General features: G+C 38.3%; 5 protein-coding genes across 8 annotated transcripts in view; 4 read left to right on the forward strand and 1 right to left on the reverse strand.

Moving 5' to 3' along the window:
- Positions 1-4,659, forward strand: part of LOC107671985 (ubiquitin carboxyl-terminal hydrolase 19-like) — a 36,535-nt gene extending 31,876 nt beyond the window's left edge. For 2 of the 4 annotated variants that reach the window (XM_016465002.1, XM_016465004.1), the window contains exon 27: positions 113-758. In XM_016465002.1, coding sequence (XP_016320488.1) covers positions 113-394 — 282 coding nt within the window. In that variant the 3' untranslated portion in view covers positions 395-758. Of the gene's footprint in view, positions 1-112; positions 759-3,586 lie in introns of those variants that run through there. The other 2 variants (XM_016465005.1, XM_016465006.1) reach the window with 2 other exon arrangements.
- A 939-nt stretch (positions 4,660-5,598) lies between these two features.
- Positions 5,599-8,754, forward strand: LOC107671987 (uncharacterized). Its single transcript, XM_016465008.1, has 5 exons — positions 5,599-6,162; positions 7,047-7,441; positions 7,517-7,677; positions 7,765-7,897; positions 7,982-8,754. The coding sequence occupies exons 1-5, from the start codon at positions 5,904-5,906 to the stop codon at positions 8,150-8,152; spliced, it is 1,119 nt and encodes a 372-aa protein (XP_016320494.1). The 5' UTR covers positions 5,599-5,903; the 3' UTR covers positions 8,153-8,754.
- A 1,318-nt stretch (positions 8,755-10,072) lies between these two features.
- On the forward strand, positions 10,073-12,220 carry LOC107671988 (leucine-rich repeat-containing protein 23-like). The gene is made up of 7 exons (XM_016465009.1): positions 10,073-10,313; positions 10,586-10,695; positions 10,801-11,063; positions 11,331-11,461; positions 11,559-11,695; positions 11,820-12,018; positions 12,132-12,220. Exons 1-7 carry the CDS (start codon positions 10,191-10,193, stop codon positions 12,171-12,173), a joined length of 1,005 nt encoding a protein of 334 aa, XP_016320495.1. The 5' UTR covers positions 10,073-10,190; the 3' UTR covers positions 12,174-12,220.
- A 1,402-nt stretch (positions 12,221-13,622) lies between these two features.
- LOC107671986 (transketolase-like) lies at positions 13,623-21,883 on the forward strand. Its single transcript, XM_016465007.1, has 14 exons — positions 13,623-13,918; positions 16,648-16,765; positions 16,864-16,977; positions 17,529-17,626; positions 17,874-18,065; positions 18,442-18,569; positions 18,670-18,866; positions 18,974-19,138; positions 19,590-19,746; positions 19,869-19,999; positions 20,114-20,197; positions 20,429-20,525; positions 20,789-20,908; positions 21,065-21,883. The coding sequence occupies exons 1-14, from the start codon at positions 13,815-13,817 to the stop codon at positions 21,235-21,237; spliced, it is 1,878 nt and encodes a 625-aa protein (XP_016320493.1). The 5' UTR covers positions 13,623-13,814; the 3' UTR covers positions 21,238-21,883.
- Positions 21,884-22,616: 733 nt separating this feature from the next.
- LOC107671989 (troponin C, slow skeletal and cardiac muscles-like) lies at positions 22,617-24,648 on the reverse strand. The gene is made up of 6 exons (XM_016465010.1): positions 24,454-24,648; positions 23,823-23,853; positions 23,538-23,684; positions 23,327-23,441; positions 23,107-23,243; positions 22,617-23,010 (listed from the first exon to the last, which is right to left on the reverse strand). Exons 1-6 carry the CDS (start codon positions 24,475-24,477, stop codon positions 22,979-22,981), a joined length of 486 nt encoding a protein of 161 aa, XP_016320496.1. The 5' UTR covers positions 24,478-24,648; the 3' UTR covers positions 22,617-22,978.
- Between the last annotated feature and the right edge of the window lie 434 nt (positions 24,649-25,082).

Genomic DNA, 25,082 nt, shown 5'->3' on the forward strand with positions numbered 1-25,082 from the left:
TGTGAAAATGGAGCAGTGAGCTCTCTGATACTCCGTGTAATTGGTGTTCTGCGGTGGAATGGTGAGGCAAGGCCCTTTCCCAGAAGCTGACACAAGTTTCCGCCAATCGCAGGCGTCTCTGATATGGCAGGAACTGGAGGAGGATGAGGAGGGGCAGCGAGAGGCCTCTTTTCGGAGCCTGTTCCGCCCCGGTCTGCGTGGAAGAAGAGCCAGGACGAGGCCGGAGGAAGAAGAGGAGGGCAGGGGAGGGCATTCTCACCGCAAACGAGACCGCATCTCCGATTACTCTGACGGCGAGCGTCTGAGATATTTCATCATGGGCACCGTGGCGGCAGTCCTAGCCTTGCTGTTCAACATCATCTATCCTTTGTTATACTGGTCCAACTGGGTTTAATTTGCTAGTCACCGCAGCTGCAGACCCTCAGCAGAAACTGAAGATTTGCACTTTGCATTGTACTGTTAGTCATCACTCTTCTCTTGACAACTTCAGTGTTATATAGCTTGGGAGTCACACAGCCTGAAATATATCCATGCTAGTCAGGATTGTTTTGTTTTGTTTTTTCAGTTCTACAATATTGTCCAGAAAGTTTCATAAACACTCAGGAAGAATGTCTTGCATAAATATAAATGTACTTAGTATATGCATTTAATGGTTGACATATACCCAGAGCAGTTAGGAGGGCACCTCCTTTTTAGCCAGACTTGAGATTTTATTTTAGCTGTATGACCAATCAATAAATCAAAACTTAGATATATTGGGATCCAGAAAAATTAAAAAAATTAAAATTCACATAATTTACCTTACTGTCATGTTGTTCCAATCCTCTATGACTTTCTTCTTCAGCGCATAAAAGAAGATATTTTGAAGAATTTTGGTAACAAAAGTTTCCATTCCCATTGGATTTTTTTGGGTTCAGACAATGGAAATCAATGGGAACCAAAGCCAAATGCTTCTTTTATGTCCATACAGGTTTGGAAGGATATGAGAGTGAGTATATGGTGAGACAACTTATTTTTTGGTGGACTATCTCTTAACATCTGCCAGTCAGCATTGTGTATCAGCTGTATGTTTTAAATAGAACTTAAATGACTCTAAAAACAGCAAAATTATGATAAAGTCTGCGATGACTCTATATCTCTGTAGATGTATTATGTCAGATTTAATGTCAATGTGAATTCAGAGTTTACTGTAGTTAATATATTAGTGTTCATTTCTGGTCTTATCATGAAGAAGACCCAAGAAAAAAAGTGTGTGTGTGTGTGTTTTTGTTCTTGTTTTTTTGTTGTTGTTTTTTTAAATCTCAATGTGTTTTTATTTCAGCTGATGAAAATAATGTTAAACAATGGCTAGATAGTGATTTTGTGCATTGTTCATTCTGACCCCATTCTGTAACACCCACTTTTAGAAAAAAGTGCCATTGATGAAATCAGGTTCTGTCTTGGAATGTCCTTTTTTCTTCTTGTTTATATCATATTATAGAAGTAAAATTAGCTGTGTATGCCATTTCATGTTGACTTTAAATCTAGATTGGTAGAGTCCTAGTCTTTGTTTTTGGGTAAATCTTGCTACTTCATTTCATGGTTACATGTTCACGTTGTTTTTTTTTTAGTTACTTTCTAATAAGCTTTGTTGATTTTATTTACTCATTTTAACCACTAAATGATTTTCTTCTGTCTTAATTAATTTTTGCCAAACATTCAGTAGTCTGGCATGGTTTAAGATGTTTTAACCCTCTGGTGTTCTTTTTTTAGGAGTCTCACTCATGGTCTTTGCCATCAAAAGAGAACGAACACCTAAAATGTTTGTTTGTTTGTTTTTAACTGTTAAATCAATGTATGTATTTTTGTTCAATATTTTTTCATTTACTATTTTGTATTTTAAGGGAATTGTATGGTACTAGTTAATATTCATGCAATAATTGATCTCTCCCCCAACCATTAAAATTAACACTTTTTTTCCCCTGATTAAAATAGAGACAAGGCCTTTAAATATAGTAGATGCTTTATTGATCTTATTTCACACATTTCCAGAAATTTGCTGTTTCCGTCACACAAGTTCGTGTGTGTGTGTGTTTTGCACTTTTGATGTTTTGAAGTTTAACCCCATCATTGCTGTGTCCTTTTATCGTGCATTATAGCTGAACTGTTTACACATTTGCAAAAACTTTCTCTGTTATAGTTACATATAGTTACGCCATAGTTTGTGTGTGTGTGTGTGTGTGCGCGTTTTTGTGACAAATGAGGACATAAATTTGTATAATGACAAAGGTATGACATAGGTATTACAAGGAGAAGGTGACTTTTCAGGACATTACCCCATGTCCCCACTTTTCAAAACGCTTATAAATCACACAGAATGGAGTGTATTGAAAATCTGAAATAGCACAAAGTTTCCTGTAAGGGGTAGGTTTAGGGGTAGGGTTGGTGTAGGGCAATAGAATATACGGTCTGTACAGTATAAAAACCATTACGCCTATGGGATGTCCCCACTTTTCACAAAAACAAACCTGTGTGTGTGTGTCTGTTTTGCACTCTTGATGTTTCAGAGTGACACCCCTTTATTGCTATGTACTTTTTTTTCAGCATCAAGACTGCTGTATTTTTGCCTGTTACCTGTTCATTTCATTGGCGATCATTTTTGACCACAAAGGCCACAAGTGTGACTCCTTTTTTAGTCCAAATTCCCATAAAGTTCACCAAGTTTCGTACCATTCCGATGAAGGTACAATTCTTTAAAATTCAAAACATAAAATTATTAGGTCAGAAGTGACCAAAGAACACCAGAGGGCTAACAATAACCATTTTGTGATCAGCGAGGCAGATCAGCTCAGTACTGTATTTCTGTACCCAAAAAGGGAAACCAGTGAGATCTTTTCCCTGTACTTTGCACCATTGATTCAAAGCCTAGTTGCACATGTTGTAAATTGAGATGAGATCCACATATTGTAAAATGAATGGTACTCGGGTTTTTGGGTATGTGGCAGTTCCAACAGTCTCAGGGATGCTGGTGGGCTATAATGATTGATGTGTCCGTCCACACTACAAAGCCTAAAACATTCGGCTTCTGTGAATGCCTCGGCTCTGGACACCATGACCGAAACAATACCTTCAGATTGTTATTGTACCTCATTAAGGTCATAGGGTCAGGATTAGGTGTTTGAAATGTTACTGATTCTAATTAAAAGGTAAATCTTTGGGCACAGGACTGCATTATGCATGTATGTTATCATGTAGGCAGTAATTGAATATTTTTGGGTAAGTGATTTGTATTTAAATATCTTCAAATGAGAAAATATTCATGTTATTTATGATGCTGCACAAAATGTCCCAGCAATAATTGAGACCACTTTAAATGCTGCTCAATTGTAATAGTGCCTGTATCATGCTCTTCATATACAATAAATAATTCAAGATGACCCTGTTTTGAAATCGCTCATTTGAATTAGTTTAATACTTAAACTCTTTGCTTTTGTGTGTGTGTGTGTTTGTTATTTATAATGAATGAACAAATGAACAGTTGGTGTTCATGGCTCCATTCAGAAGATGCCTAAAGTTTCTCCGTTTATAACGGTGGTTTATTTTACAGGCTTCTAGCCAGACACTGTTTGGGACAGACCTGGACCCAGACGGACCTCCTCAGTTGAGCACGGAAGGGACCTCTGACATGTTTGCACACTCTGGAGAATGTGCCGCCCTGTCCTACAGCAGTATGGAGGAGGTGGATTGAAACTTGACCCAGTCAGGGAGACTTGCTTCCTCGAAAAAATTAAAAATAGACATTACTACTCACAAGTGGATCTAGCATGGCAAAGGTGCTCAATTTCTTTTTATTTACATTTGCAATGCAGACAAAAAGGCTCCAACACAAAGACTGTTTGGAAACGGACGATTAAAGATGGCATGCAGTGAAGTGATGCTTAAAGACTAATCCACATTTACATATTTCTGTAATTCGGGAAGGTGCACACATTGAAATACACTGTTATAAGAGGAAACTCCAAGGGTTTTTTGTATGTATATGTAAGCATTTTAACACCTAAAAATTATGCCATTCACAATTTCACACGGTAGATTTCTAATACATTGTTTATCTTGCTTGTATTTACACGAGGTGTTACTTTGGTAAAATCAATCAGTGAGTGCGATCAACATGGTTGGTTTGGATGCACAGAAGAGTTTGTTCTCACTGAAATGTCGCCTGGCCAGATGTGTTTCTCTGCAAAGAGTCTGGAGTTGTGTAAAAACATTTTTTGCAGGTGTTGTAGGTGAAGTTTTAAGTGTGGGCAAGGCAGATTGTTAGGTTTTTTTCTTACACTCAGGCCATTCCTCAACTTGATGTCCTGTTCTTTCTTTCTCAGACAATCCAGTGATTGAAATTCTTTTGTTTTACTTTGTCAGATCCTGTGGAAATGCAAAAGCTTGATTGACTGAGATGCATGTTGACCTACAATAGCCCTAGTACCGTGTATCATATATCATCTCTTTTTTCTAAGTTCTAAGAGTGGATTGTCCCATTTCCCCATTACTTGTTTTTGCGTTGGACTGCATAGCAAGCAGGAACTGGGGATTTGATCGTAAGAATGCTGCTGTGAATAAAACAAATGGTTAATATAAATAAAAGCCTTTTTTTGTGCAACAACCTTAAATGTTACAGTTGTACATGCATATTTATTTGTCAAGTTTCACATGTTAAGTTTAGAAGTAAAATATTGTAACAAGCAGGTGAACCTCATGAAAACTTGATGAAAAAGCAATCGGGTCATGTTTCAATCCAAAATCTAAAGAAATCATATTTAGCACAAAGAAAGTGTGACACATCGGCTGCTGAATGAATGGGAAAGTCTATAACAAAGCAATGTTATATAAAGAGTGAAATATACAGAGCGCAAAAAATGCACACATACACAAATGGAGAAAGACTGAAATCTAAAAATATAATAGTATATTTGCAATATAATACTGTTAGTCTTGATATTTTTCAAACACGCAACTTTTCACTTCAGTCGTGTGGTTTATTTATAGATTGTTATTGTATAGATTATTTCACTTCAGTCGTGTGGTTTATTGTAGATTACTATGTTTTAGTCAGCTGTTTGGACTCGCATTCTGACGGCACCCATTCACTGCAGAGGATCCATTGGTGAGCAAGTAATGCTAAATTTCTCCGGTGAAGAAACCATTTTTTTTGCACAGTGACTGCTTTTGTGTATTATTTAACACAACATTTGATGGTTATGTTGCATTTATTTTCTATTATTTATTATGGAAATATTTTCTTATGGATAGGCTCTAGAGAAATATTGGTTAGACTCTATTGACTGGCCAATTTGAACTCCCGACGAGGATGATTTCAATCAAAATATATTTAATATGGGCCCTTCATTTCACTATATTAAGTGGACGAATATAAACATACGAAATAAATATATTATGCGTATGCCAATATTTAACAATGTAACGATGAAGGTCAAGGTCAGTTGTTCATAGTCGCCGCGGCGGGAGGAGAAGGAAGGCAGCAGTAGGTGGCGCTCTCACCACATTCACCCGTAAAGCGCTGCAGCCCCGCTCTCTCTCGCGGTATTTGACACTGACTAGGAAGTCATGCTGTCATTCTGTCAAAAGCCTGTTTTAGAGCTCAGCTGTTTTCAGTCAAACGTTCTTTTTTGAAAGAATGCAGTCAACGAATGTTTCTGTACAAATAGAGAGTGAGAGCATCACGTGTCAGGCTGTTTTTCCACTGATGAGATGCGTGTCATCCGCATAGGTCACATGGAATCTGGACGGATTCACCAGTCATTCATCGCCAGAGATATTCATCCTCGTTTACACTTAAGTATATTTGTTTAGTGTATATATGAATAACTGTAGTTCTAAATATATCCTCCTATAAACATTGTAGCACTATGTATAACTTGGAGAGGATCCCTGAAACAAGCATCGATCAGAACCAAACTAATGGATGCAGAAGTGATGTGAACTCTGACGGGACAGATCAATATAAAGACCCCACTGATTCAATCCCAAGTGGACCTTCCAGAAGAATCGTTCTTCACTTTGATCTCAACAACACAATCCTTGTATCTGACGCAGTCACAAGACAAGGAACTGTAGCTGCTCTTGAATACTTCCTGTCCACGGTGACCTGGGGGCGCATGACAAAAGGTAAGACCACTTATCTAACTTAGGGGTTTTCAACTTCTACAGACCAGAAACCCTCAAGCCAGCTTTCCAGACAACAGGCAAACCGGGGACTCTTGCATTGTCTATTCTATTTCTATTCTATCTACTTGTTTTCTTTATATTTATTTAAAAAGAATCACCCTCTAACACTAGTGCTCTCTATTCTTTTTCTATTTTTTCTACTTGTTTACTTTTTATTTTTTAAAAATCTCCCTCTAACACTAGCGTTCTCTACGCTTTTTCTATTCTATCCCATTTTTTTTCTTTTTATTTATTATATAAAATAACCCTCCAACATTAGCATTCTCTATTCATTTTCTATTCTATTTTTCTTTTTATCTCTTATCAAAATATTAACCTCTAACACTAGCATTCTCTATTCTGTTTCAATTTTTTTCTACTTGTTTTCTTTTTATTTATTATTTAAAAAATACCCTCTAATACTGGAGTTCTCCAATCTTTTTCTATTCTATTTACTTGTTTTCTTTGTGATTATTATTGAAAAAACTTGCTATGTGTACTGCATTAGACTAACCGGGAATTGTATATGAGTTTATCTATATATATTTTACAATTTGTATATGAGTGTGTGTGTGTTATTTAATTTAACTTGTATACTTATATAAAATTATAAAATAGAGTTCAGTGCATTATCCTTGTAGAAATGTGGGTTTGTGTAAAATATAGGACATTTTTATATTTATATTAAATATAACAAACTGCTATGCACCACCTTATACTCAAATACAGTGTTCATTTTTAAATGTTTACTCTTAATATTATAGTACATACAGTGGCTGTTTTGCATCATGACTCAAACGCCTTTACCCAGCATCACGTCACATGGTTCATCTCACTGTTCTCAGGTAAATGGGAGTGGTTGTCAGAAGCACCATCTCTCCTCCAGCCTTGTGAGGGCGCCAACACGTACTACTCTCAGTTTGGCCGAGTGGCAGGCTTCACCACCGTAGGTCCAGGCCGACGGTTCCGGAAGGTCCTGGGGGAACATCTAGAGCTACTCCGATGGCCGTCTGACTTGCCTGCAGATAAAGAGCTGTCTGTTAAGGGAGAAGATGGGAAGCTGTATCACTGGATCCTCCCTTCCTTCTTCCAGATGCTGCAGGACTTGGCTTCACAGGGTGTGGAGTTCTCCGTCCTGTTCTGTACATTTGGCTCAGATCTGCCCCGTGTTCTGAATGCTGTCAAGAGTGCTGTAGAGCAGGGCACACATCCGCTATTCCCCGACCTCCCGGCTCTGAAGGTATTTGATGTGGAAAAGTAGGTTTTGTGTTGTCCCAGATAAACCGAGCCTCATTAAGACTGTCTCCTCTCACAGCTGAGGGTGAACGTGACCGCCGGACGCATCAAGTGCAGCAGTAAGGGTGCAACACTGATTCGTGGAGAAGAACACGTGTCCACAAGGGATGGAGAACGACATGTTTACCAGTACCTGAGCTCTGCTGAGGGTCTGGGTGGCTTCCAAGACCACTTTGATTGGTGAGGAACCAGTTATGGATCTGAAAACAATGTAATTGTATTGTTTATCATTATCTTTGTCTTTGTCTTTGTTTGTTTTTTAAATAGGTGGGCACGGAATACATACTCCATTTTAGGAGGAAAACCGCTCTGGATTGACCCTTTTGACCCCAAAGTTCAGCATATCTTCACTGATGACAACATTCGGCAAAACGATGAGGACACTATTGTCCATCCTAAGGTATTGAATGTATGTTTTCTCTTCTCCAGATTGACCGTCCCTTATGTTTTACCTATTCCACTGAACGCTCACCTGTTTCTGCAGGTGTTTCTGGACCCTGAGGGCTTGCAGACTCGAACAGCCTCCACATCAGAGCTGTATGATCTGTGTCTGGTACAGAACGACCTGCTGAAGGCCATTTCTGAGCCTGGATATTTCACTCGACGCATCCAGATCTGCATGGAGAATTATGAGGGGAACATCCAAAAGGGATAGCCAAATGAATCTCAAGTCATACAGGGAAACACAAATTATGCATAAACACAAACCTGTAGAATGTGCATATATGTGGAAAAACCATGTGTGAAATTCTCTGCCACAATCATAGATCGGCACCCTTTATTTACCTAATGAAGGATGTTGCAATCCATAAATCCATATATACATTACCATCATAATCAAGGGTCAGATTGGGCCCTGGAAGATGTAACAATCATAAACATCACATGCCATAGTATATGTAGACGTTATTATGGTCATAAGCATTGGCAGCTGCTTCATAGATCTATTTTGTTATATGCACATGTAAACCGAGGAAGGAAGATGATTCTACCAACAGTGTTCTCAGGAACATTGGGTAGTTTTTTTAGTGTTATTTATTTTTTGATGCATTTAAAACAAGTTGAATATCAAAACACTTGAATTTGTAGACATATTTTGTGAAGAAGAATCTTTTTATTTTTATTTTTTTTTTGCACTTGCGCTATTATAGCTCGAAAGGCTTTTGGTTTGTTCTAACTCATTTGAAGCTGAGAATAACCAAAGCAGAATTCCGAAGCAGACCACAAAACCAGTCATAAGGGCCATTTTTTTGAAATTGAGATTTATACATTTTCCATTGATGTATGGTTTGTTAGGATAGGACAGTATCTGGCTGAGATACAAAACTAGCCTAATTGAAAATCTGGAATCTGGGGGTGCAAAAAAATCTAAATATTGAGAAAATAGCCTTTAAAGTTGTCCAAATTAAGTTCTTAGCAATGCATATTACTAATCAAAAATTAAGTTTTGATATATTTACGGTAGGAAATTTACAAAATATCTTGATGGAACATGATCTTTACTTAATATCCTAATGATTTTTGGCATAAAAGAAAAATCGATAATTTTGACCCAAACAATATATTGTTGGCTATTGCTACAAATATATCCCAGCGACTTAAGACTGGTTTTGTGGTCCAGGGTCACATTTATGCAGTTTTATACCTTACGTGATTATCTAAATCACATGTTGCAGTGACATGACATGCTAAAGGGTCTGCATCCTCCTCTTTAGTTTCAAAGCTCTAAGGTAAAATTTCTGGTTCCTAAAACAATGTCTAATCATATTCAAATTTTCCAACAACAATTAATGTGTTTTGATCCCAGTGGAATGCAGTTTTTTTTTTTTTATCCATTTCCTCTCACCATCATTGGAGGATGTTCTCCTGAAGCTTGTCATTGCACAGTTACTGCTTTTAGTGTGTATTGTTATATAATGCATTATTTATTTTGGAATAGGTTATTTTGTTGTATGCTTTATTATGGTAGTGTTTTTCATTTGGAGAGAGTTGCAATTTGGACTTTATCGTTTGTTTACATTTTAAACGAACGTGATTGGTCTTATGTCTTTTCTCATTTACATCTTATCCTAATCCTGTGTTATAAGATCAGTGAATCTGGGGATAGTGAATAGTTACTAACATTTGCTAAAAAAAAACAAAGCTCCTCTGACCTTTTTTTGTTGTTTTTTTTTGTAATTTTTAATCGAAACAAAAAATAACTTCTGTAACATGGCTGAGTTTTTGTACGCAATTCATGCACATGTAAACGAATATGTGAATTGGACTTGTGTTTATATAAAATTCATTTTTTCGGACTGACTAAAATGAGTGTTATGTAAACGTAATGCCACAACAAACAGCTTCTAGCTTCTCACCTTATTTCAGATACAAGATTTGTAACATAGGCATTTAATTTGGGTATATACTGGATATTCACGTAGTAGGTAAATATGAATCATATGCATATACCATAACATTTCTATGGAGTTGTTAGGCACTAGTACAGAAACGCACGGTGTTACTATGGTAACGGCTCGGCGCGAAAACGTTCAGGTCAACAAGCTGAAGTAAATCCTTTGTTAATTCATTAATTAACGTTATCTAGCGTGCTGATGATATGATTGTGAACGAACTGATTCATTTAAACGTCGAATCATTCAGTTTTTACGCCGTGAAAAGTTGATCAACAAGGTAACCAAGACAGAAGAATAATGTCAGACTCTGATGAACGTGAGGTGTTAAAAGCAGAGACTGAGGAAGAGGATGAAGAAGGACAGGGAGAGAGAAATGATACTGAACGAAAAGAGAATGAGATTTCAGGACAAGCGGATCAGGTAACCCAAATGTACATTAAGAGCCAACAAATAACTTTAAAGTATCATGTATCATGTAAGGTTAATAAGATTTTGTTTTAAATATGCAGTTTATTTTGTCTTATTTTATATTATATATACAAAATAAACTAAATAATAATAATAATTTATCAGATGTCTGTACTTTCTTCTGCACTGGAAGCTCCTGTGGCCAAGTCAAATTCCTTGTGTGTAAACAAGCTCTTTCTGTTTTCTGACATTGAGATTGTCCATGAATTTGACTTTATTACCAGCTAAAGCCCTGTCCACTAATCCAGGACATGATGGTGAAAAGCTTGTCCTTATTGTGTCGCACAGTGAATGGTCTGTCTCATGCATATGTCAGGCTTGACCTTAAAAGCAAGTAAGCTTGTCTTGAACATTATTCTTATACCTATAATTTCCAACATACTACCATTCACATTTAAAACCATTTTCAATTGGTTTTCACCGTACCTTTCTTAACCAGGGGTCTGACAGACCTGGCCTTGCTCAGCTCCTTCATCCATCTGCGCTACTTGGACATCTCCTCCAATCATTTATCAGACTTCTCTCCATTGGCTGATCTCACCCAGCTGCTATGGGTGAAAGGAGATGGCAACCTGCTTCAGAGGTTTGAGGGTCAGCCGTTTGGCAAGCTCGCTTACCTACAGTGGCTCAGCTTTGCCAACAACCGCCTATTTGATGTTAAAGGTCTTGGAGGTCCAGCACTGGAAACCCTCAATCTCACTGGTTAGTTTGATCCATTTAGTAGATTATTTTACTTTTACAATGAAAGTTAGCTCGTTTTATACTCTAGTACCAACCACACTGGTTTCGTTCAGCAAATCTAGAGTGGTGTATTTAGCTGTATTTAACATATGTGATTCAATAATGTGATTCAAAAAATTATGAGCTGGCACTGTCCACATTTCATTGTAATCTGCTCTAGACAATAACCATGCACCGTTAAGCTTTATCTGCTGCACTAAACTCCAACATTTCATTATATATTTTTAGGTAATGGTATCCAGAGTATGCAGGGCCTGGAATATCACAGTCTGACCAATATGGTGACTCTCGAGCTAAGAGGAAATTGTTTGGAAACTACAGATGGCATTTACCTCCCCAATTTACGCCATTTGTATCTGGTATAACTGTTTGTATTTATGTTTATTGTAGATAAAAGTACATGATACTGATTTTTTCCAATAAACTACCATTTTGCACTTTCACCCGACTATTTAGGCTCAGAATAACATAAAGCGATTGGAGGGTTTGGAGAAGCTCCAGTGTCTCAACACTCTTCACCTCAGAGATAACCAGTTGGAAACACTAGATGGACTTAGTCCCAACATGAAATGTCTCCAATATCTTAATGTCAGGTAACAGAAATACTTTAGCACCAGGTTTGGCATTTTCCCAGTCTCTGTGAAATTGAGGAAGCAAATGTGTCTCACAGAGAGTTATATTACCACTGTCTGACAACCCTCTTTTTCTTACCTTAAGGGGGAACCTTATATCTTCCATGAGGGCTTTGCGAACTCTAGTGAATGTAGGGCAAACACTGAAGGCCCTTGTGCTCTCGGACAACCCTTTAGCAAAGACTGACGATTACAGGCTGTATGTGATCTCACATCTCTCGAAGCTGGAGAGACTGGACAAGGATCCCATCACGGCTGGAGAGAAGTCTGAGGCCCAGGAGAAGGTGCGGAACCGGTTTATGGCATATTCTGTGGTTAATTATCTTCACTGTTTTCATGTAGTTGTACCAATAAAGGTCTATCAGACAGTATTTTAATTGTAAAACATCTTTTTTAGGATTTTGAAGATGAATATGCTGAAGATCAAGAGGGTACCTGAACAGGCTGTGCTACATTGAATATACTTGTAAATATAGTTTTATATTCAATAAAGTCTACTATCATAAATAGTTCTGGTTTCATTTCATGCAATATAGTTCTGATGTGATCTTTATAGCTGTAGCTGCTGGTAAAAATGATACTGTCTAGCACCTATCACTAGATATGATAACAAGGTAGGCCTACATATCACTGTAACCTAATACCTATTGTGAAAAAAACAAGGAAATGCATCTTATTGCAACCTAATTTACAAAAGAAAATCAATACGTTTTAAAAATGAAACAAGAAAGAATATGAATAGAAATTGGGAGCTTAAACATCCTTTGTTTTTATGTTTTAATTTTCTGCAATGTCACATACACTTTGGTATTCTACCAAAAGAGAACAAGAAATGTCACTTCCTGGTTTGTTCATATCCATCCACATTAAAGGGGCAGAGCCTTTTTCTTTTAACTATACGCCTGACAGGAAATAATAGTCAGAATTTTTTTTTTTTTTTTATAGAACCACTTATTGAACAAAATATAGAAAGTTTGCATATATGTTTTATTCAGACTGAACAAAAGCATGCAGCTTGGTGCAGATGTTATTATTTATATGGTCATAAAGATTCTAATAGCTTATAATGTAAATCAATGATATCTTTATAATGATATAGCAGACAACTATATAAATATCTCCCAATAAGATGATGTGTTACGTGTTATGATTAAAGCTCTGTAGTTTTTAAAGTGAGGGGGTTAAAATTTTTTAACATTTTAACAAATTTTAAACTACAGAGCTTTGATTATTTTTAATTTTTTTCTCTTTTTTTATTTTTTTTATTTAGAAAAATCATGTACATATTTCGATACATTTAAAATGTATCGAAATATGTACATGATTTTTCTAAAAAAAAAAAAATAAAAATCAGGTATACACAATCAAGTAAACCTAAGGAAATGTTCATCTTGAAATATTAATGACAATATAAAAATTAATCATACTTATACTTTATTTAAAAATAAATCATCAAATGTGCTCCACGACCTAGAGGTGGACATTTTTAGAGTTAGAAATTAGAATACTAAAATTAGGTTTTTCAGTGTTGTTGGTAATTTAGGCCCTTAGTCCTAGAAATGTGTGTATAAAATACAATACAGTGGGCTGTAAAGGGTTAATCAGTTTCCGCACTCCTTTCCTCAAGACTGTCACCATGACTCGCCGAATCATTGATTCAGTCAGCTACTCCTTCAGTGATTTTACAACAATCGCAAACATTTAATCATTGTAACAGTGTGTGCAAATAAAGATTTTACTTAAGTGTAAAAAACCGAACTCACTTCTGTCTCACCCTAATCGTATGTATGAGGGATTTATTACAGCACACACAGAGTTCTATTTGTTTGCGGTCTTTGGCCTGATCTGGCAACCTCTCCTCTGCTGTCCTGTGACGAAAAGCGTTTCGTCCAATGGTTCGCGTAACGCCTCGCTTAAAAGCTACAGCGGAGCACGTTCCGCGCGTCCCACACCGTGCTCGGCTCTGGTGCTCACGGCGTTTATCTTAGCAATTATAGATTAACGTAGTATCAGAAGAGTTTGTTTTTCTGAGTTACAGCACTCGCGTTCATTTCATCGCATTTCCCCACACAGTTGAAACATGAGCTATCACAGACCCGACGAGAAAACTCTGCAGGCCCTGAAAGACATCGCCAACAAGCTCAGGATTCACTCCATCAAGGAAACATGCGCCTCAAACTCCGGGTAAAATCTTCTGCACTTAACGTTATTGAAACTCATTCGTGAAGGCTTCCTATGATGGTAAACGACAGATTTGCAACCGTATGCGTACGTTTATCGTAATTTGTCGTGCAAATGTTCACTTTACATTCCTGCATAGCACGTGAACTTGGCGAGGGGGCCGGACACATTGCTGTTACTTATTAGTTATATATCATTCGACCTTTTTAGCTATTGTAAGCGAGTCATTAGCTTTGCACTGTTACGCGACATATTTGACAGCTTTTTAGCCCATCGTGGCCTCCAAAGCGATGACCAGTGAAAATTGGCTTAGCTCTCATCGATCCTATAATTAGCACGGGTATGTGGGATTGTAAAGTGTCGATTTTAAGTAAATTCCAAATTAACCACGGCGTTTAACTTCTGCGTACTATGCGCTGAGCTGCAACTGCTTGATTGTGGTGATTCATAAACGAATTGTTCTTTTGAGTCGGATCTTTTCAGAGCGGCTGATGAACCAGTTCACAGACCCGATTCAGAATTAACAAATCCTGACTCGCTGAACCGATTAAGCTGACGGAAGAGCATTTGGAGTGCGAAAATGTTACAAATAAAACGTTCTGGAAATGTGTTTGGCTTGACGGCATGTAATAAGTTAAAAGTCCAGATGTAAATTAACTCTTATTTTAATGCATATTCTATACGAATCTGTTGAATCATGGACAATCACCCTTTCATACGTACTTAACAGTATACAAATTTATACATGATAAACAGCAATATATGTTTACATAGAACTTAGTAAAACGAGCACGTAATGCCGCGCCGGGTCAAGGCAACGTGATGACGCAATTACGCTGTGGATCTTTTTTTGAGTCGGTTCTTTGAAACAAACGTCTCGAAAGAACCGGTCCGTGGAAGTGATTCGGACTTACCCATCACTAATTAATTTATCTTGCGAGCTCGCGGCTTCACGTGGAGGCGTGTAGGTCTCGTGGTATCCGTTGTGCTGTGGGTTAAAGTGCTGTTAGGCACGATGAAGTTACGGGCTGATAGAAATCAGATCAAAAGCGCGCTGTATTCAAGTGTGTGGCGATAAGCAGAGTTCAAATGAAGCTTGCGTGAAAGGAAAGCTTTGCTTTGGCATTGCTCAATCTCTGCGCCGCAGTTCTGTTTTGTGAGGCTGACCACTATATTGCCACAGTTGGTCATTTCTCAACATGAACTGAAATCGAAGATGGGAGTTTCTAAACCTGTAGGCAGGGGATATAAAGGCTGCCTTATTAGATGGATTAATCCTATCAAAAAGAAAATGCAAATGCATAGTTTATATAGTGAACACCATGCATCAGAGGGTTAATTTGTTACTCTGCACACGCCCTTGTTGGCATGCAACAATTTTTCATTCATTGAAAATATTGTGAAGGAATTTCCCTGAGTGTTGAAACTTTTACCTGATACTATTTGTTTTATGGTTATGACACTTCCTCTTTTTTCTGTTCCTTATTTCTATGTGGGTGTTTGATACCAAAGTTTTTTCGTCTTCTCAGGGATAATCACTTGTATAGGTGTAGACTAGAGGTTTAAACAAGGAAGTATTGATTGTGACTCAGACTTTTGTCTGTACCTTTTGTAATCTAATCCTTCATTCTAAAACTGATCAGTAGAGATGTGTTTCTTAATCCTTTGTCCATTTTCTTTATTTCAGCCTAAGTGAGTCACTGTATAGGACAAAGATGGTAATTTATCAACAGTTTTTTTTTTTGAACAGACAGTTTGGTGACCACTGAATTGCATGAGTGATTTAACCACTTTGGGAACAAACTAACAGTTGTACTGCATCCTCAATTTAAGTTAAAGCTTAGTCATCTGTATGTTTTTAACAGCGTGTTTTAACTTAATGTTTTGATAGCTACCAGTGCTGTATTTTTTATTAGCTTGACCATTCTGAATAGAAGCTAATTTTTGCTGCGGAATAAAAAAATAAAAATAAAAAAAGATATGTGACTTTCAGAATTGCATAGAGAAAAAGTCAGAATTGAAAGATATAAATAATAGTATTGGTAGGTAAATAAGTCAGAATTGTGAGATAAAAAAAAGGTAATTAGTATTAAGACTTTTTATTTTTTTTAATTCTGGGGGGGAAAACTGGCTTCCATAGTTCTGTGAGTTACGTACTCATTAAAAAATAAATAAAAAATTATTTCAGTCCTTGCTTACTTGCCCGCATGTCATTTCAAACCTGTATGACTTTTTCTTGCATGGAACACAAAAGGAGAAATTTAGAATAATGTACAGTCACACTTTTTCATGTAATTAAAATGAATGATTCTTTCAAGCTTAAAATATACAGGTTTGGAGTGACATGAGGGTGAGAAAATGAAAATGTTGATGTTCTGTAACATAAGATCAGTACCTCACAAAAAGCAAGATGTGTGTCATGGTTTGAGTTTGTACTGTTGTCTCTATATTTGAATATTTGAGGCCACAGCCCCTCTGATCATTATGTTTTATATATGATGTATAGCGGTAGCAGTAGCTGAAGTCGTTGATTCTGATAAGGTCTATTACTACTACACCTCAAACCCCAATGATGACAGTAGCAACTTTTGCCCTTTAGTACCGTTTGCAATCGCGTTCTAGTTTTGAAGTGAAAGATAACCTGCATGTCTGATTGGTCTTTAACATCCTGCATGTTTGAGCTGATGGTTGATGGCTGGATTGATGATACTGATGTGTTTTCCCATTCACAGGCACCCAACCTCATGCTGCAGCGCTGCCGAGCTCATGTCAGTGCTGTTCTTCCACACCATGCGCTACAAAGCCAATGATCCCCGCAACCCCAGCAATGACCGCTTCATCTTGTCCAAGGTGGGCTGTCGTTCCATGTTTGGTTATGAGCTTCCTTTTAGTTTTCTCAAAGTGCTTAGAGACTAAATGTATTCCACCCCTCATGCTCCTGTTTTCAGGGCCATGCTGCTCCCATTCTGTATGCTGCCTGGGCAGAGGCTGGATTCATCAAAGAGTCTGAGCTGCTAAACCTGCGCAAGATCGACTCTGACCTGGAGGGTCACCCCACCCCTGTGAGTATACCGCATATACCCTAGCTTTCAAACGTTTGGGTCGGTAAGATTGTTTTACTGTGTTTGGAAGAAGTCTCAAATTCTCACTTAGGATGCATTTATTTAATTAAAGTAATGTTGTGAAATACTACAATTTAATATAACTGCTTTCTATTTTAATGTATTTTAAAATGTAATTTGTTGTAATGGCAAAGCTGAATTTTCAGCAGCCACTACTCCAGTCTTCAGTGTCACATGATGCTTCAGAATCATTCTGATATGCTGATTTGGTGCTTAAGAAAGATTTCCAATTATTATCAATGTTAAAACAGTTGTGATGCTGAATATTTTTGTGGAAACGGTTAATTTGTTTTCAGGAATCTTTGATAGTAGAAAGAACAGAATTTATTTGAAATGGAAATCTTTAGTAACATTAGTTCTTTGATTAAATGTATGCATTATTGCTAATTAAATGTATTAATTTCTTAAAGAAAATCTTGCTGACTTGGTGCATCAACTTTCTCACGTAACCATTTATGATGCAATTAACCTCACTTCCCTGTTTATTACAGAAACTAGCGTTTGTGGATGTGGCGACAGGTTCTCTTGGCCAGGGTTTGGGTGCCGCCTGCGGTATGGCGTACACTGGAAAATACCTTGATAAAGCTAGGTACTTGCATTGGATTCCCTCTGTAAATTAAGTTACTCTAGGTTTTTTTTTTTTTTCTCTTCTTCTTCTCAATACTATGGTCCATTGTACTACATTGCTTATTTACACCAAATTCAACATCTGATACTAGTATTGCTCCTAAACAAGGTTTTGCTCCCAGACCATAGTAATAATTAAATAATAGTGTAGTACAGGAAATTCCCATTTAATGCTGCTGTAACTGGATGTTTCTGTCTTGTCTCATTAGCTACCGTGTGTACTGCATGCTGGGAGATGGTGAGTGTTCAGAAGGGTCAGTGTGGGAAGCCATGGCTTTTGCCTCCTATTACAAGCTTGACAATCTGGTGGCCATCCTTGATGTGAACCGCCTGGGTCAGAGTGAGGCAGCACCACTGCAGCACAACATGGACACCTACAAGGAGCGCTGCAAGGCCTTTGGGTGGGTTTAATGAATACTGAGAGTTTCTCTCTTGCTTTGTTTGAGATTGTATGGCTGTGTACTATTTGTGCACAGTTCATATACTCCAGAAACAGATTAATTGTGCAGCACAGCAAACCTGGAGCTCCTAATGAAATTTTTTTTAAATCACACACTCACTTTTTATAAGATACATTGCTTTTTTTTTTTTTTTTTTTTTTTTTTTTTTTTAATCTTTCAGACCTATCCATTGTATGGTTTCACATACTGTTTAACATTGTAGGCAGTATAGAGTGTATACTAAGCAGTGTGCTAGTATTCTGTTTAGAACACAGCCATTCTCTTTGTATTCCATATTTTGTTCAGTCACTGGCATGTAACTAATTTGTTTCTTCAGCTTCAACACTTATGTGGTTGACGGCCATGATGTGGAGGAGCTGTGCAAGGCTTTGTGGCATGCTGAACAAATGAAAGGGAAGCCCACTGCCATCGTAGCCAAAACATTTAAAGGCAAAGGGCTCAAAGGTGACTTACTACATCCTGTACTGCAAGACCAGCAGCACATGAATGATATCTGTTATGATTGTCCACATTCTCATGGTCTGTCCTGTGTTGTTTTGTTCAGGCATTGAGGATCAGGATAACTGGCATGGGAAGCCTATGCCTAAAGACCGTGTGGAAGAGCTGATTAATGACCTCCTGAGCCAGATCCAGTCACCCAATAAACCCCTCCACCCTCAGCTGCCCAATGAGGATGTTGCTCTAGCTGACCTCACCCCCATCCGCCTGCTCACAGCTCCAGAATACAAGATCGGAGATAAGGTTATGAACTGCCATTGTTTTTAAATGGTTCTTTTCTTTGAGCAAATTCTTCTGAAGTTCCTCAAAAGAAGGATCTATAAAGCTTCTGCTTTTGTTTGCCCACTCAGATGTCCACCAGGAAGGCTTATGGTGTAGCCCTGAAGAAGATGGGGGATGCCAGCCCTCGTGTGGTGGCCATGGATGGTGACACCAAGAACTCAACCTTCTCTGATATCTTCAAGAAGGCCCATCCTGATCGCTTTATTGAATGCTTCATTGCCGAGCAGAACATGGTGTGTAAATTGATGTTTTTTTCTCCTCCTTTACAATGATAATTTTTAATTTACAAGACATATGGCAAAGCAAATGTATATTGGCTGACAATGTGTGTCATGTATGTCACAAATGAATGGACCTGTAAACTGTGCTTGTAGAGCACTTTGTGATGAGTTGAAGGTGTGGTGCACTATTCATACAGTGCATTGTAAATGCCTTACCTCACCCTGTTAAAATGTTATCTGTTACTATTCACTTTCTGACTAATACTTTTCACTGCCAAGTGCTTACTCAATAGAACATGATTTCCCACAATGAGAAAGAATTCCTTTCTGCATAAACACGTGGTCATTCAGAGGTCAATATAATCTAGGAAGTTATTTTTATGAAATATATTTAAGTATATTAGTAATAGTATATACATTATTTTATCTAATAAAATGATGCGTTTAATTATGCTGTGTCCAGGTGAGCGTGGCCATTGGTTGTGCTACTCGTGATCGCACAGTTTCATTCGCCAGTACTTTTGCTGCCTTCTTTGCTCGTGCCTACGACCACATCCGTATGGCAGCGATCTCCCAGTCTAACGTCAACCTGGTCGGCTCACACTGTGGTGTTTCCATTGGTAAGGCATCGTGCTGTGAAATACATGGATTTTTGCCATTTTATCTGGGCTTAATTTATAGTCAAATCTCTTCTGAATCTGAAATATCTTTGAAATGTTTCTTAACTTCTGATTTTGTCCAGGTGAGGATGGCCCCTCACAGATGGCACTGGAGGATCTCGCAATGTTCCGCGCTATCCCAACATGCACAGTCTTTTACCCTAGTGATGGAGTATCTACTGAGAGAGCCGTGGCGCTTGCAGCCAATACAAAGGTGTGTTATTGTTTCCACTTGATGGTCTTCTGTAGATACAGTCACCATTATTTTGGCAAGAGAAGTTCATCTATTGGTCTTTGACTCAGTGTTCATGCCGTTTCCTGCTTTCAGGGTATCTGTTTCATCCGTACCAGCCGACCTGACACTGCAGTCATCTATGATGCTGGAGAGAAATTTGAAGTTGGGAAAGCCAAGGTGAGGAGAATCAAAAAAAGACCAGAACACACTTTTAATTAAATTATTTATAGTTTCTATATTTAGTTACAAACTACAGCAAGGAAGGCTAAATTTAGCATCCATGTTGAACTTTGTCATTTTCATGTAATGTGTTTAGAAATGCAGTGAGCAAATGGGGCCTCCTGTTGGACAGCTGTGAAATGTCTGGTTCACGAAGGTTGTTCTAACCGTTCTGTTTCTGTCCTGTAGGTGGTGCGGCAGTCTGACAAAGATCAGGTGACCATCATTGGAGCTGGAGTAACACTGCATGAGGCACTGGCAGCACATGACCAACTGGCCAAAGAAGGTTTGTTCAGCACCTACTGGCCCTAATAGGACATTACGTTACATTACTACATTTAACAGTACCTCCATTTCACTTTAGAGAATTAAAACGTAACTTGTGATGAAAGTATACTAAATGTATAATTATTATTATAGATATTATAAATGTAATTATTATATATATATTAAAGCTTTGTGTGTCAAAGAAAGGACAAAACTCTTTCTGGAAAAAATCTTTCAAATCATGTTATTGTTTAAAAACCATGAAATATTTCTTTTCCCCAGGTGTGAACATTCGGGTTATCGACCCATTCACCATTAAGCCCCTGGATGCCTCCACTATTGTGGCAAGTGCTCGTGCCACAGGAGGAAAGGTGATCACTGTAGAGGACCACTACAAAGAGGGTGAGCTGTTATTTATTTTTTTCAGTGAAATACCATCAAGATTAAAGAGGAAGACAAGCTTTTTTTTTTTTTTTTTTTTTTTTCTTTCCTGTTGCAGTTGTTTTCCCCATGTGCCATGAGAGGTATTTTATGTTGGTTCCTCTGCTCTCATTGTAGGTGGTCTGGGCGAGGCCATCCTGTCTGCACTGGGTGAAGAGCCTGGCATTGTGGTGCACCGGCTGGCTGTGAGCCGTGTGCCTCGGAGCGGCAAACCGCAGGAGCTTCTGGACATGTTTGGCATCAGTGCCAAATCTATCGTTGCCGCCGTCAGGCGTACTTTCGCCAACTGAAACACTTTGAACCACCCTGAACCTACACCCTTCCTCTTTCTCCACTCCTAACCCAGACCCTAAAGACAAGTTCACCACACATCCTTATCATTCCAGCTCACGGATATACCTACCTTCTTGGTGTGTGAAAATACTCTAACTTGTGCACTATAAGTCTATACAATGTCGGCCATAGCTTTGGAGTGTTTTCACTTTGCATCATCATCAGTTTTGACTTCTTGAAAACTTTAAATGCTGCATTAATAGTAGTTTTTAAAAGCTTGGAAGTGTGGATTAGATCAGAGTGCATTGCATTTGCACTTTTCGGAATATCATTAAAACAATGACCATTTCACATTAAGTCATTTCATCCTTTCCTTAGCTTTGGCTCGGTGTGCTTCCTGTAATTATTACAAGCCAGTATGAAAAATAAATTTGATAGCCGTGATGGTGCTTTCAAGGAGTAACAAAGTATATTTTTTACTGCTGTTGCATAAGCTACTGGACAACCAATTTTGGAAAGTTAGTACATGAACGGTGTGGTTTTGATGATCTGATAAATTGTATCTCATGTTACAACACCCTCACTGTCGATGTGTAAACATAGTTTTCACTGAATTTGATGTAATGTGTTAATAAATTTAACTGCCCATCCAATGTGCCTATATTCTGTGTTGCTGTGTTACCTATCAATGAGTTAGTCAGTTTTAATGTATGTAAATGACCTGTAGCCTTAAGTTAAACCAGATTCATGAATCATGATTTGGTACTTGCTGGTACACAGTCATCCATTTGTGCTACAACAGACAGCGAACTCACTTTGTTTCTACTTGACAGGTAAATGTTGTTATAGAAATAGGGGGGGAGGGGGTTGTAATTCGAATATCTTTTTTTACAGTCTATGGGCGTGTATAATTCGGCCAGCCTGATGGGCTATGCCTAATGTTATAGACTAACAAAAAAATATATATATACACTGAACAAAACTATAAACGCAACACTTTAGTTTTTGCCCCCATTTTTCATGAGCTGAACTCAAAGATCGAAGACTTTTTCTATGTACACAAAAGGCCTATTTCTCTCAAATATTGTTCACAAATCTGTCTAAATCTGTGTTAGTGAGCACTTCTCCTTTGCCGAGATAATCCATCCACCTCACAGGTGTGGCATATCAAGATGCTGATTAGACAGCATGATTATTGCACAGGTGTGCCTTAGGCTGGCCACAATAAAAGGCCACTCTAAAATGTGCAGTTTTATTGTATTGGGGAGTCTGGGGGGGGTCCAAAAACCAGTCAGTATCTGGTGTGACTACCATTTGCCAAAAATAAAAGTGTTGCGTTTATAATTTTGTTCAGTGTATATAAATTACAACGCTTTATTTTTCTCGCTGTTTAGGAGTAGCTACAGTTACATATAGAAAACCCATAGACTGTTTTTAAAGACAAAACCCAATCTAAATTCATTGAGGCATTTGAAACATTTTGCTTCATAAACAAAAACAAACAAAAAAATGTGCTAGGGAAAAAACGTGCAACTGTGTACAGAAAATGTTTTTACTTGAGCACAAATGACATTCCTATTCTGGGCAGCAGTACATGACACCATTTACTTATTTCAACAAATTACAGAAATATATGAAATGCAGATAATTTTCTGTGCTTCCCAATCGAGTATGTGGAGAAGTCAGATGAGATGGTTTGGGTCAGGGAATGAAATGACAGGTTTCTTTTCGCGGTTTTGGATCCGTTTGGCGGAATTTTTACTCGACACCCTTCATGAACTCCAGGAACTCTGTTGGTATTAAAAGTAATGCATGTTTCTGTTGTTGAAATGTGTAATTTTCGAGAAAATAATAATAAATGTGCCATATTTTGAGAGTGAATTTACCGTCGTAATCGATCTTGCCGTCGTTGTTTTTGTCTCCGTCCTTCATGAGCTCCTCGATGTCGTCCTCAGTGATGGCCTCACCTGTCGACTCCAGCATGTTCTTCAGTTCGTCTAAGTCAATGTAACCATCTCCATTCCTTAAAGAGACAACGATAAAACACATCTAATTTAGGGGGTATATGTGATATACACTACAATATCCTTTGAATACAGTTCATACTTGTCAAACATGCGGAAGACTTCAGCCAGCTCCTCTTCTGATTTTCCTTTGCTCTCCTCTTTCATGCAGCGCACCATCATCACCAAGAACTCATCAAAGTCCACTGTCCCGCTTCCTACAACCCACAGAGGCCTTTCAACAATCAAATCCCAATTCATATCATACACTTCACCTGAATCTGTATGATATCTTCAACTAAAATCCAACATACCATCCTCATCTACTTCATCTACCATTTCCTGCAGCTCTTCTTGTGTGGGGTTCTGGCCCAGCATCCTCATCACCTTGCCCAACTCCTTAGTGCTGATACAGCCATCCTCAGCGTCCTGAACGAAAATGTCGAATGCAGCGCGAAACTCTGCCAGGTACAGTTAGATAGCAGCACAAAAGTCACACGTCAGTAACATTTGTAAGTTTTTAATAGAGTTGACATAGTGTTACATCATAATACATGCAGCTATATGTTCAAACTGACAGATTAAAAAGAGAAACTCACCATTTTTTTGTTCTTCTGTCAAGTTCTCTACCTGTTAGGTGAAAAGAGAGCTCAACACTTTGCTTCACTTGACTTAGAACTAAAAATACAACATGTTGTAAGACTGTACAGCATGTCATTTGACAGAGACCGACCAAGGTCTATTCTTTTCAGGAATGACAGCTGTCACTCGCGTAATGTTCTTCAGACACCAGACACCCTCTGCCCACTGCCTCAGTGACTATGACCCTTCTCCATATTACAGGATATGTTAAATCTAAACCTGGTTACACTGGTTTTGTTGCTAATTTTTTGACCAAATCCATTTTGATAGTGTATCCTGTGCCCTTAAAATGGCCCCAAACTTCTACTGTCCCATCTCCCATTGATTGATTTAACCTTGAGAGCTAGCTAACCCGACAGTGCACAGATTGATTTCTCTGGTTGAGTATTAGTGATAATGCTGAAATCGGTCATTTTCAGAGGAAGGAAATGGTCAAGGACAGGTTACCTGTTAAATTGACAGTTATTAATTTAGCTGACATGTTCATACAAACCAACTTTTGGGACTCTTTATTTAAGGGTCACTCTCCATTCAGGCAGCCTGAAGTGAAATGCAATGCTGCTGATAATTAGTGCAATCATAACTTACCGCTGCTTTATATACATCATCCATGGCTGTCCTGGGTTTAAGGTTTCCTTTTTGAAATAGTTTGTAAACTCCTCAAAGGTAATCCAGCACTGAAGCCCACCCAGCACTCCTCTCTTCACAGCAGACACAGGACGAAGAGTCCCCAGGGCCACCTGCCTTGGTCTTTATGGCTGGAATGGATGGCCCCAGAAAAGACAAAGCCTTTTGTCACTCCCCTTTCCTATCTAAGAGAGCGAGGGATGGGTGAAAAAGGAAAGGGAGTGGGACAGAAAGGGGTTAGAGATGGCATGGGCTATAAATAGGGGAGGAATGTCAGAGACAACAGGCAGGAGAACTCGAGTTATGACAATAAGTCCTTGGCACTAGTCTCCCTGGCAGCCTGAGCAACAACCCCATATCAAGTTCTAAACTTATCCACCCGTCACCTGCATTTGCCAATCATTGTTGAGCAGCATCACGACTGCATTCTTGTGGCAGGCACTGGTCCCATGTGTGCAGGAAATTACTATAATCAAAGAGGTGAATAGCACTTCTTGTTATTAAATCTTAACCAATGTTTGGGGTTGTTGAAGGTGTGGGTCCTTTAAAGTTTAAAGGACTGAACATTAATAATTCCCTTCAAAGTTTTT

Source organism: Sinocyclocheilus anshuiensis, unplaced genomic scaffold (genome assembly GCF_001515605.1).
Source record: "Sinocyclocheilus anshuiensis isolate Anshui unplaced genomic scaffold, SAMN03320099.WGS_v1.1 scaffold1053, whole genome shotgun sequence".
Taxonomy (NCBI): domain Eukaryota; kingdom Metazoa; phylum Chordata; class Actinopteri; order Cypriniformes; family Cyprinidae; genus Sinocyclocheilus; species Sinocyclocheilus anshuiensis.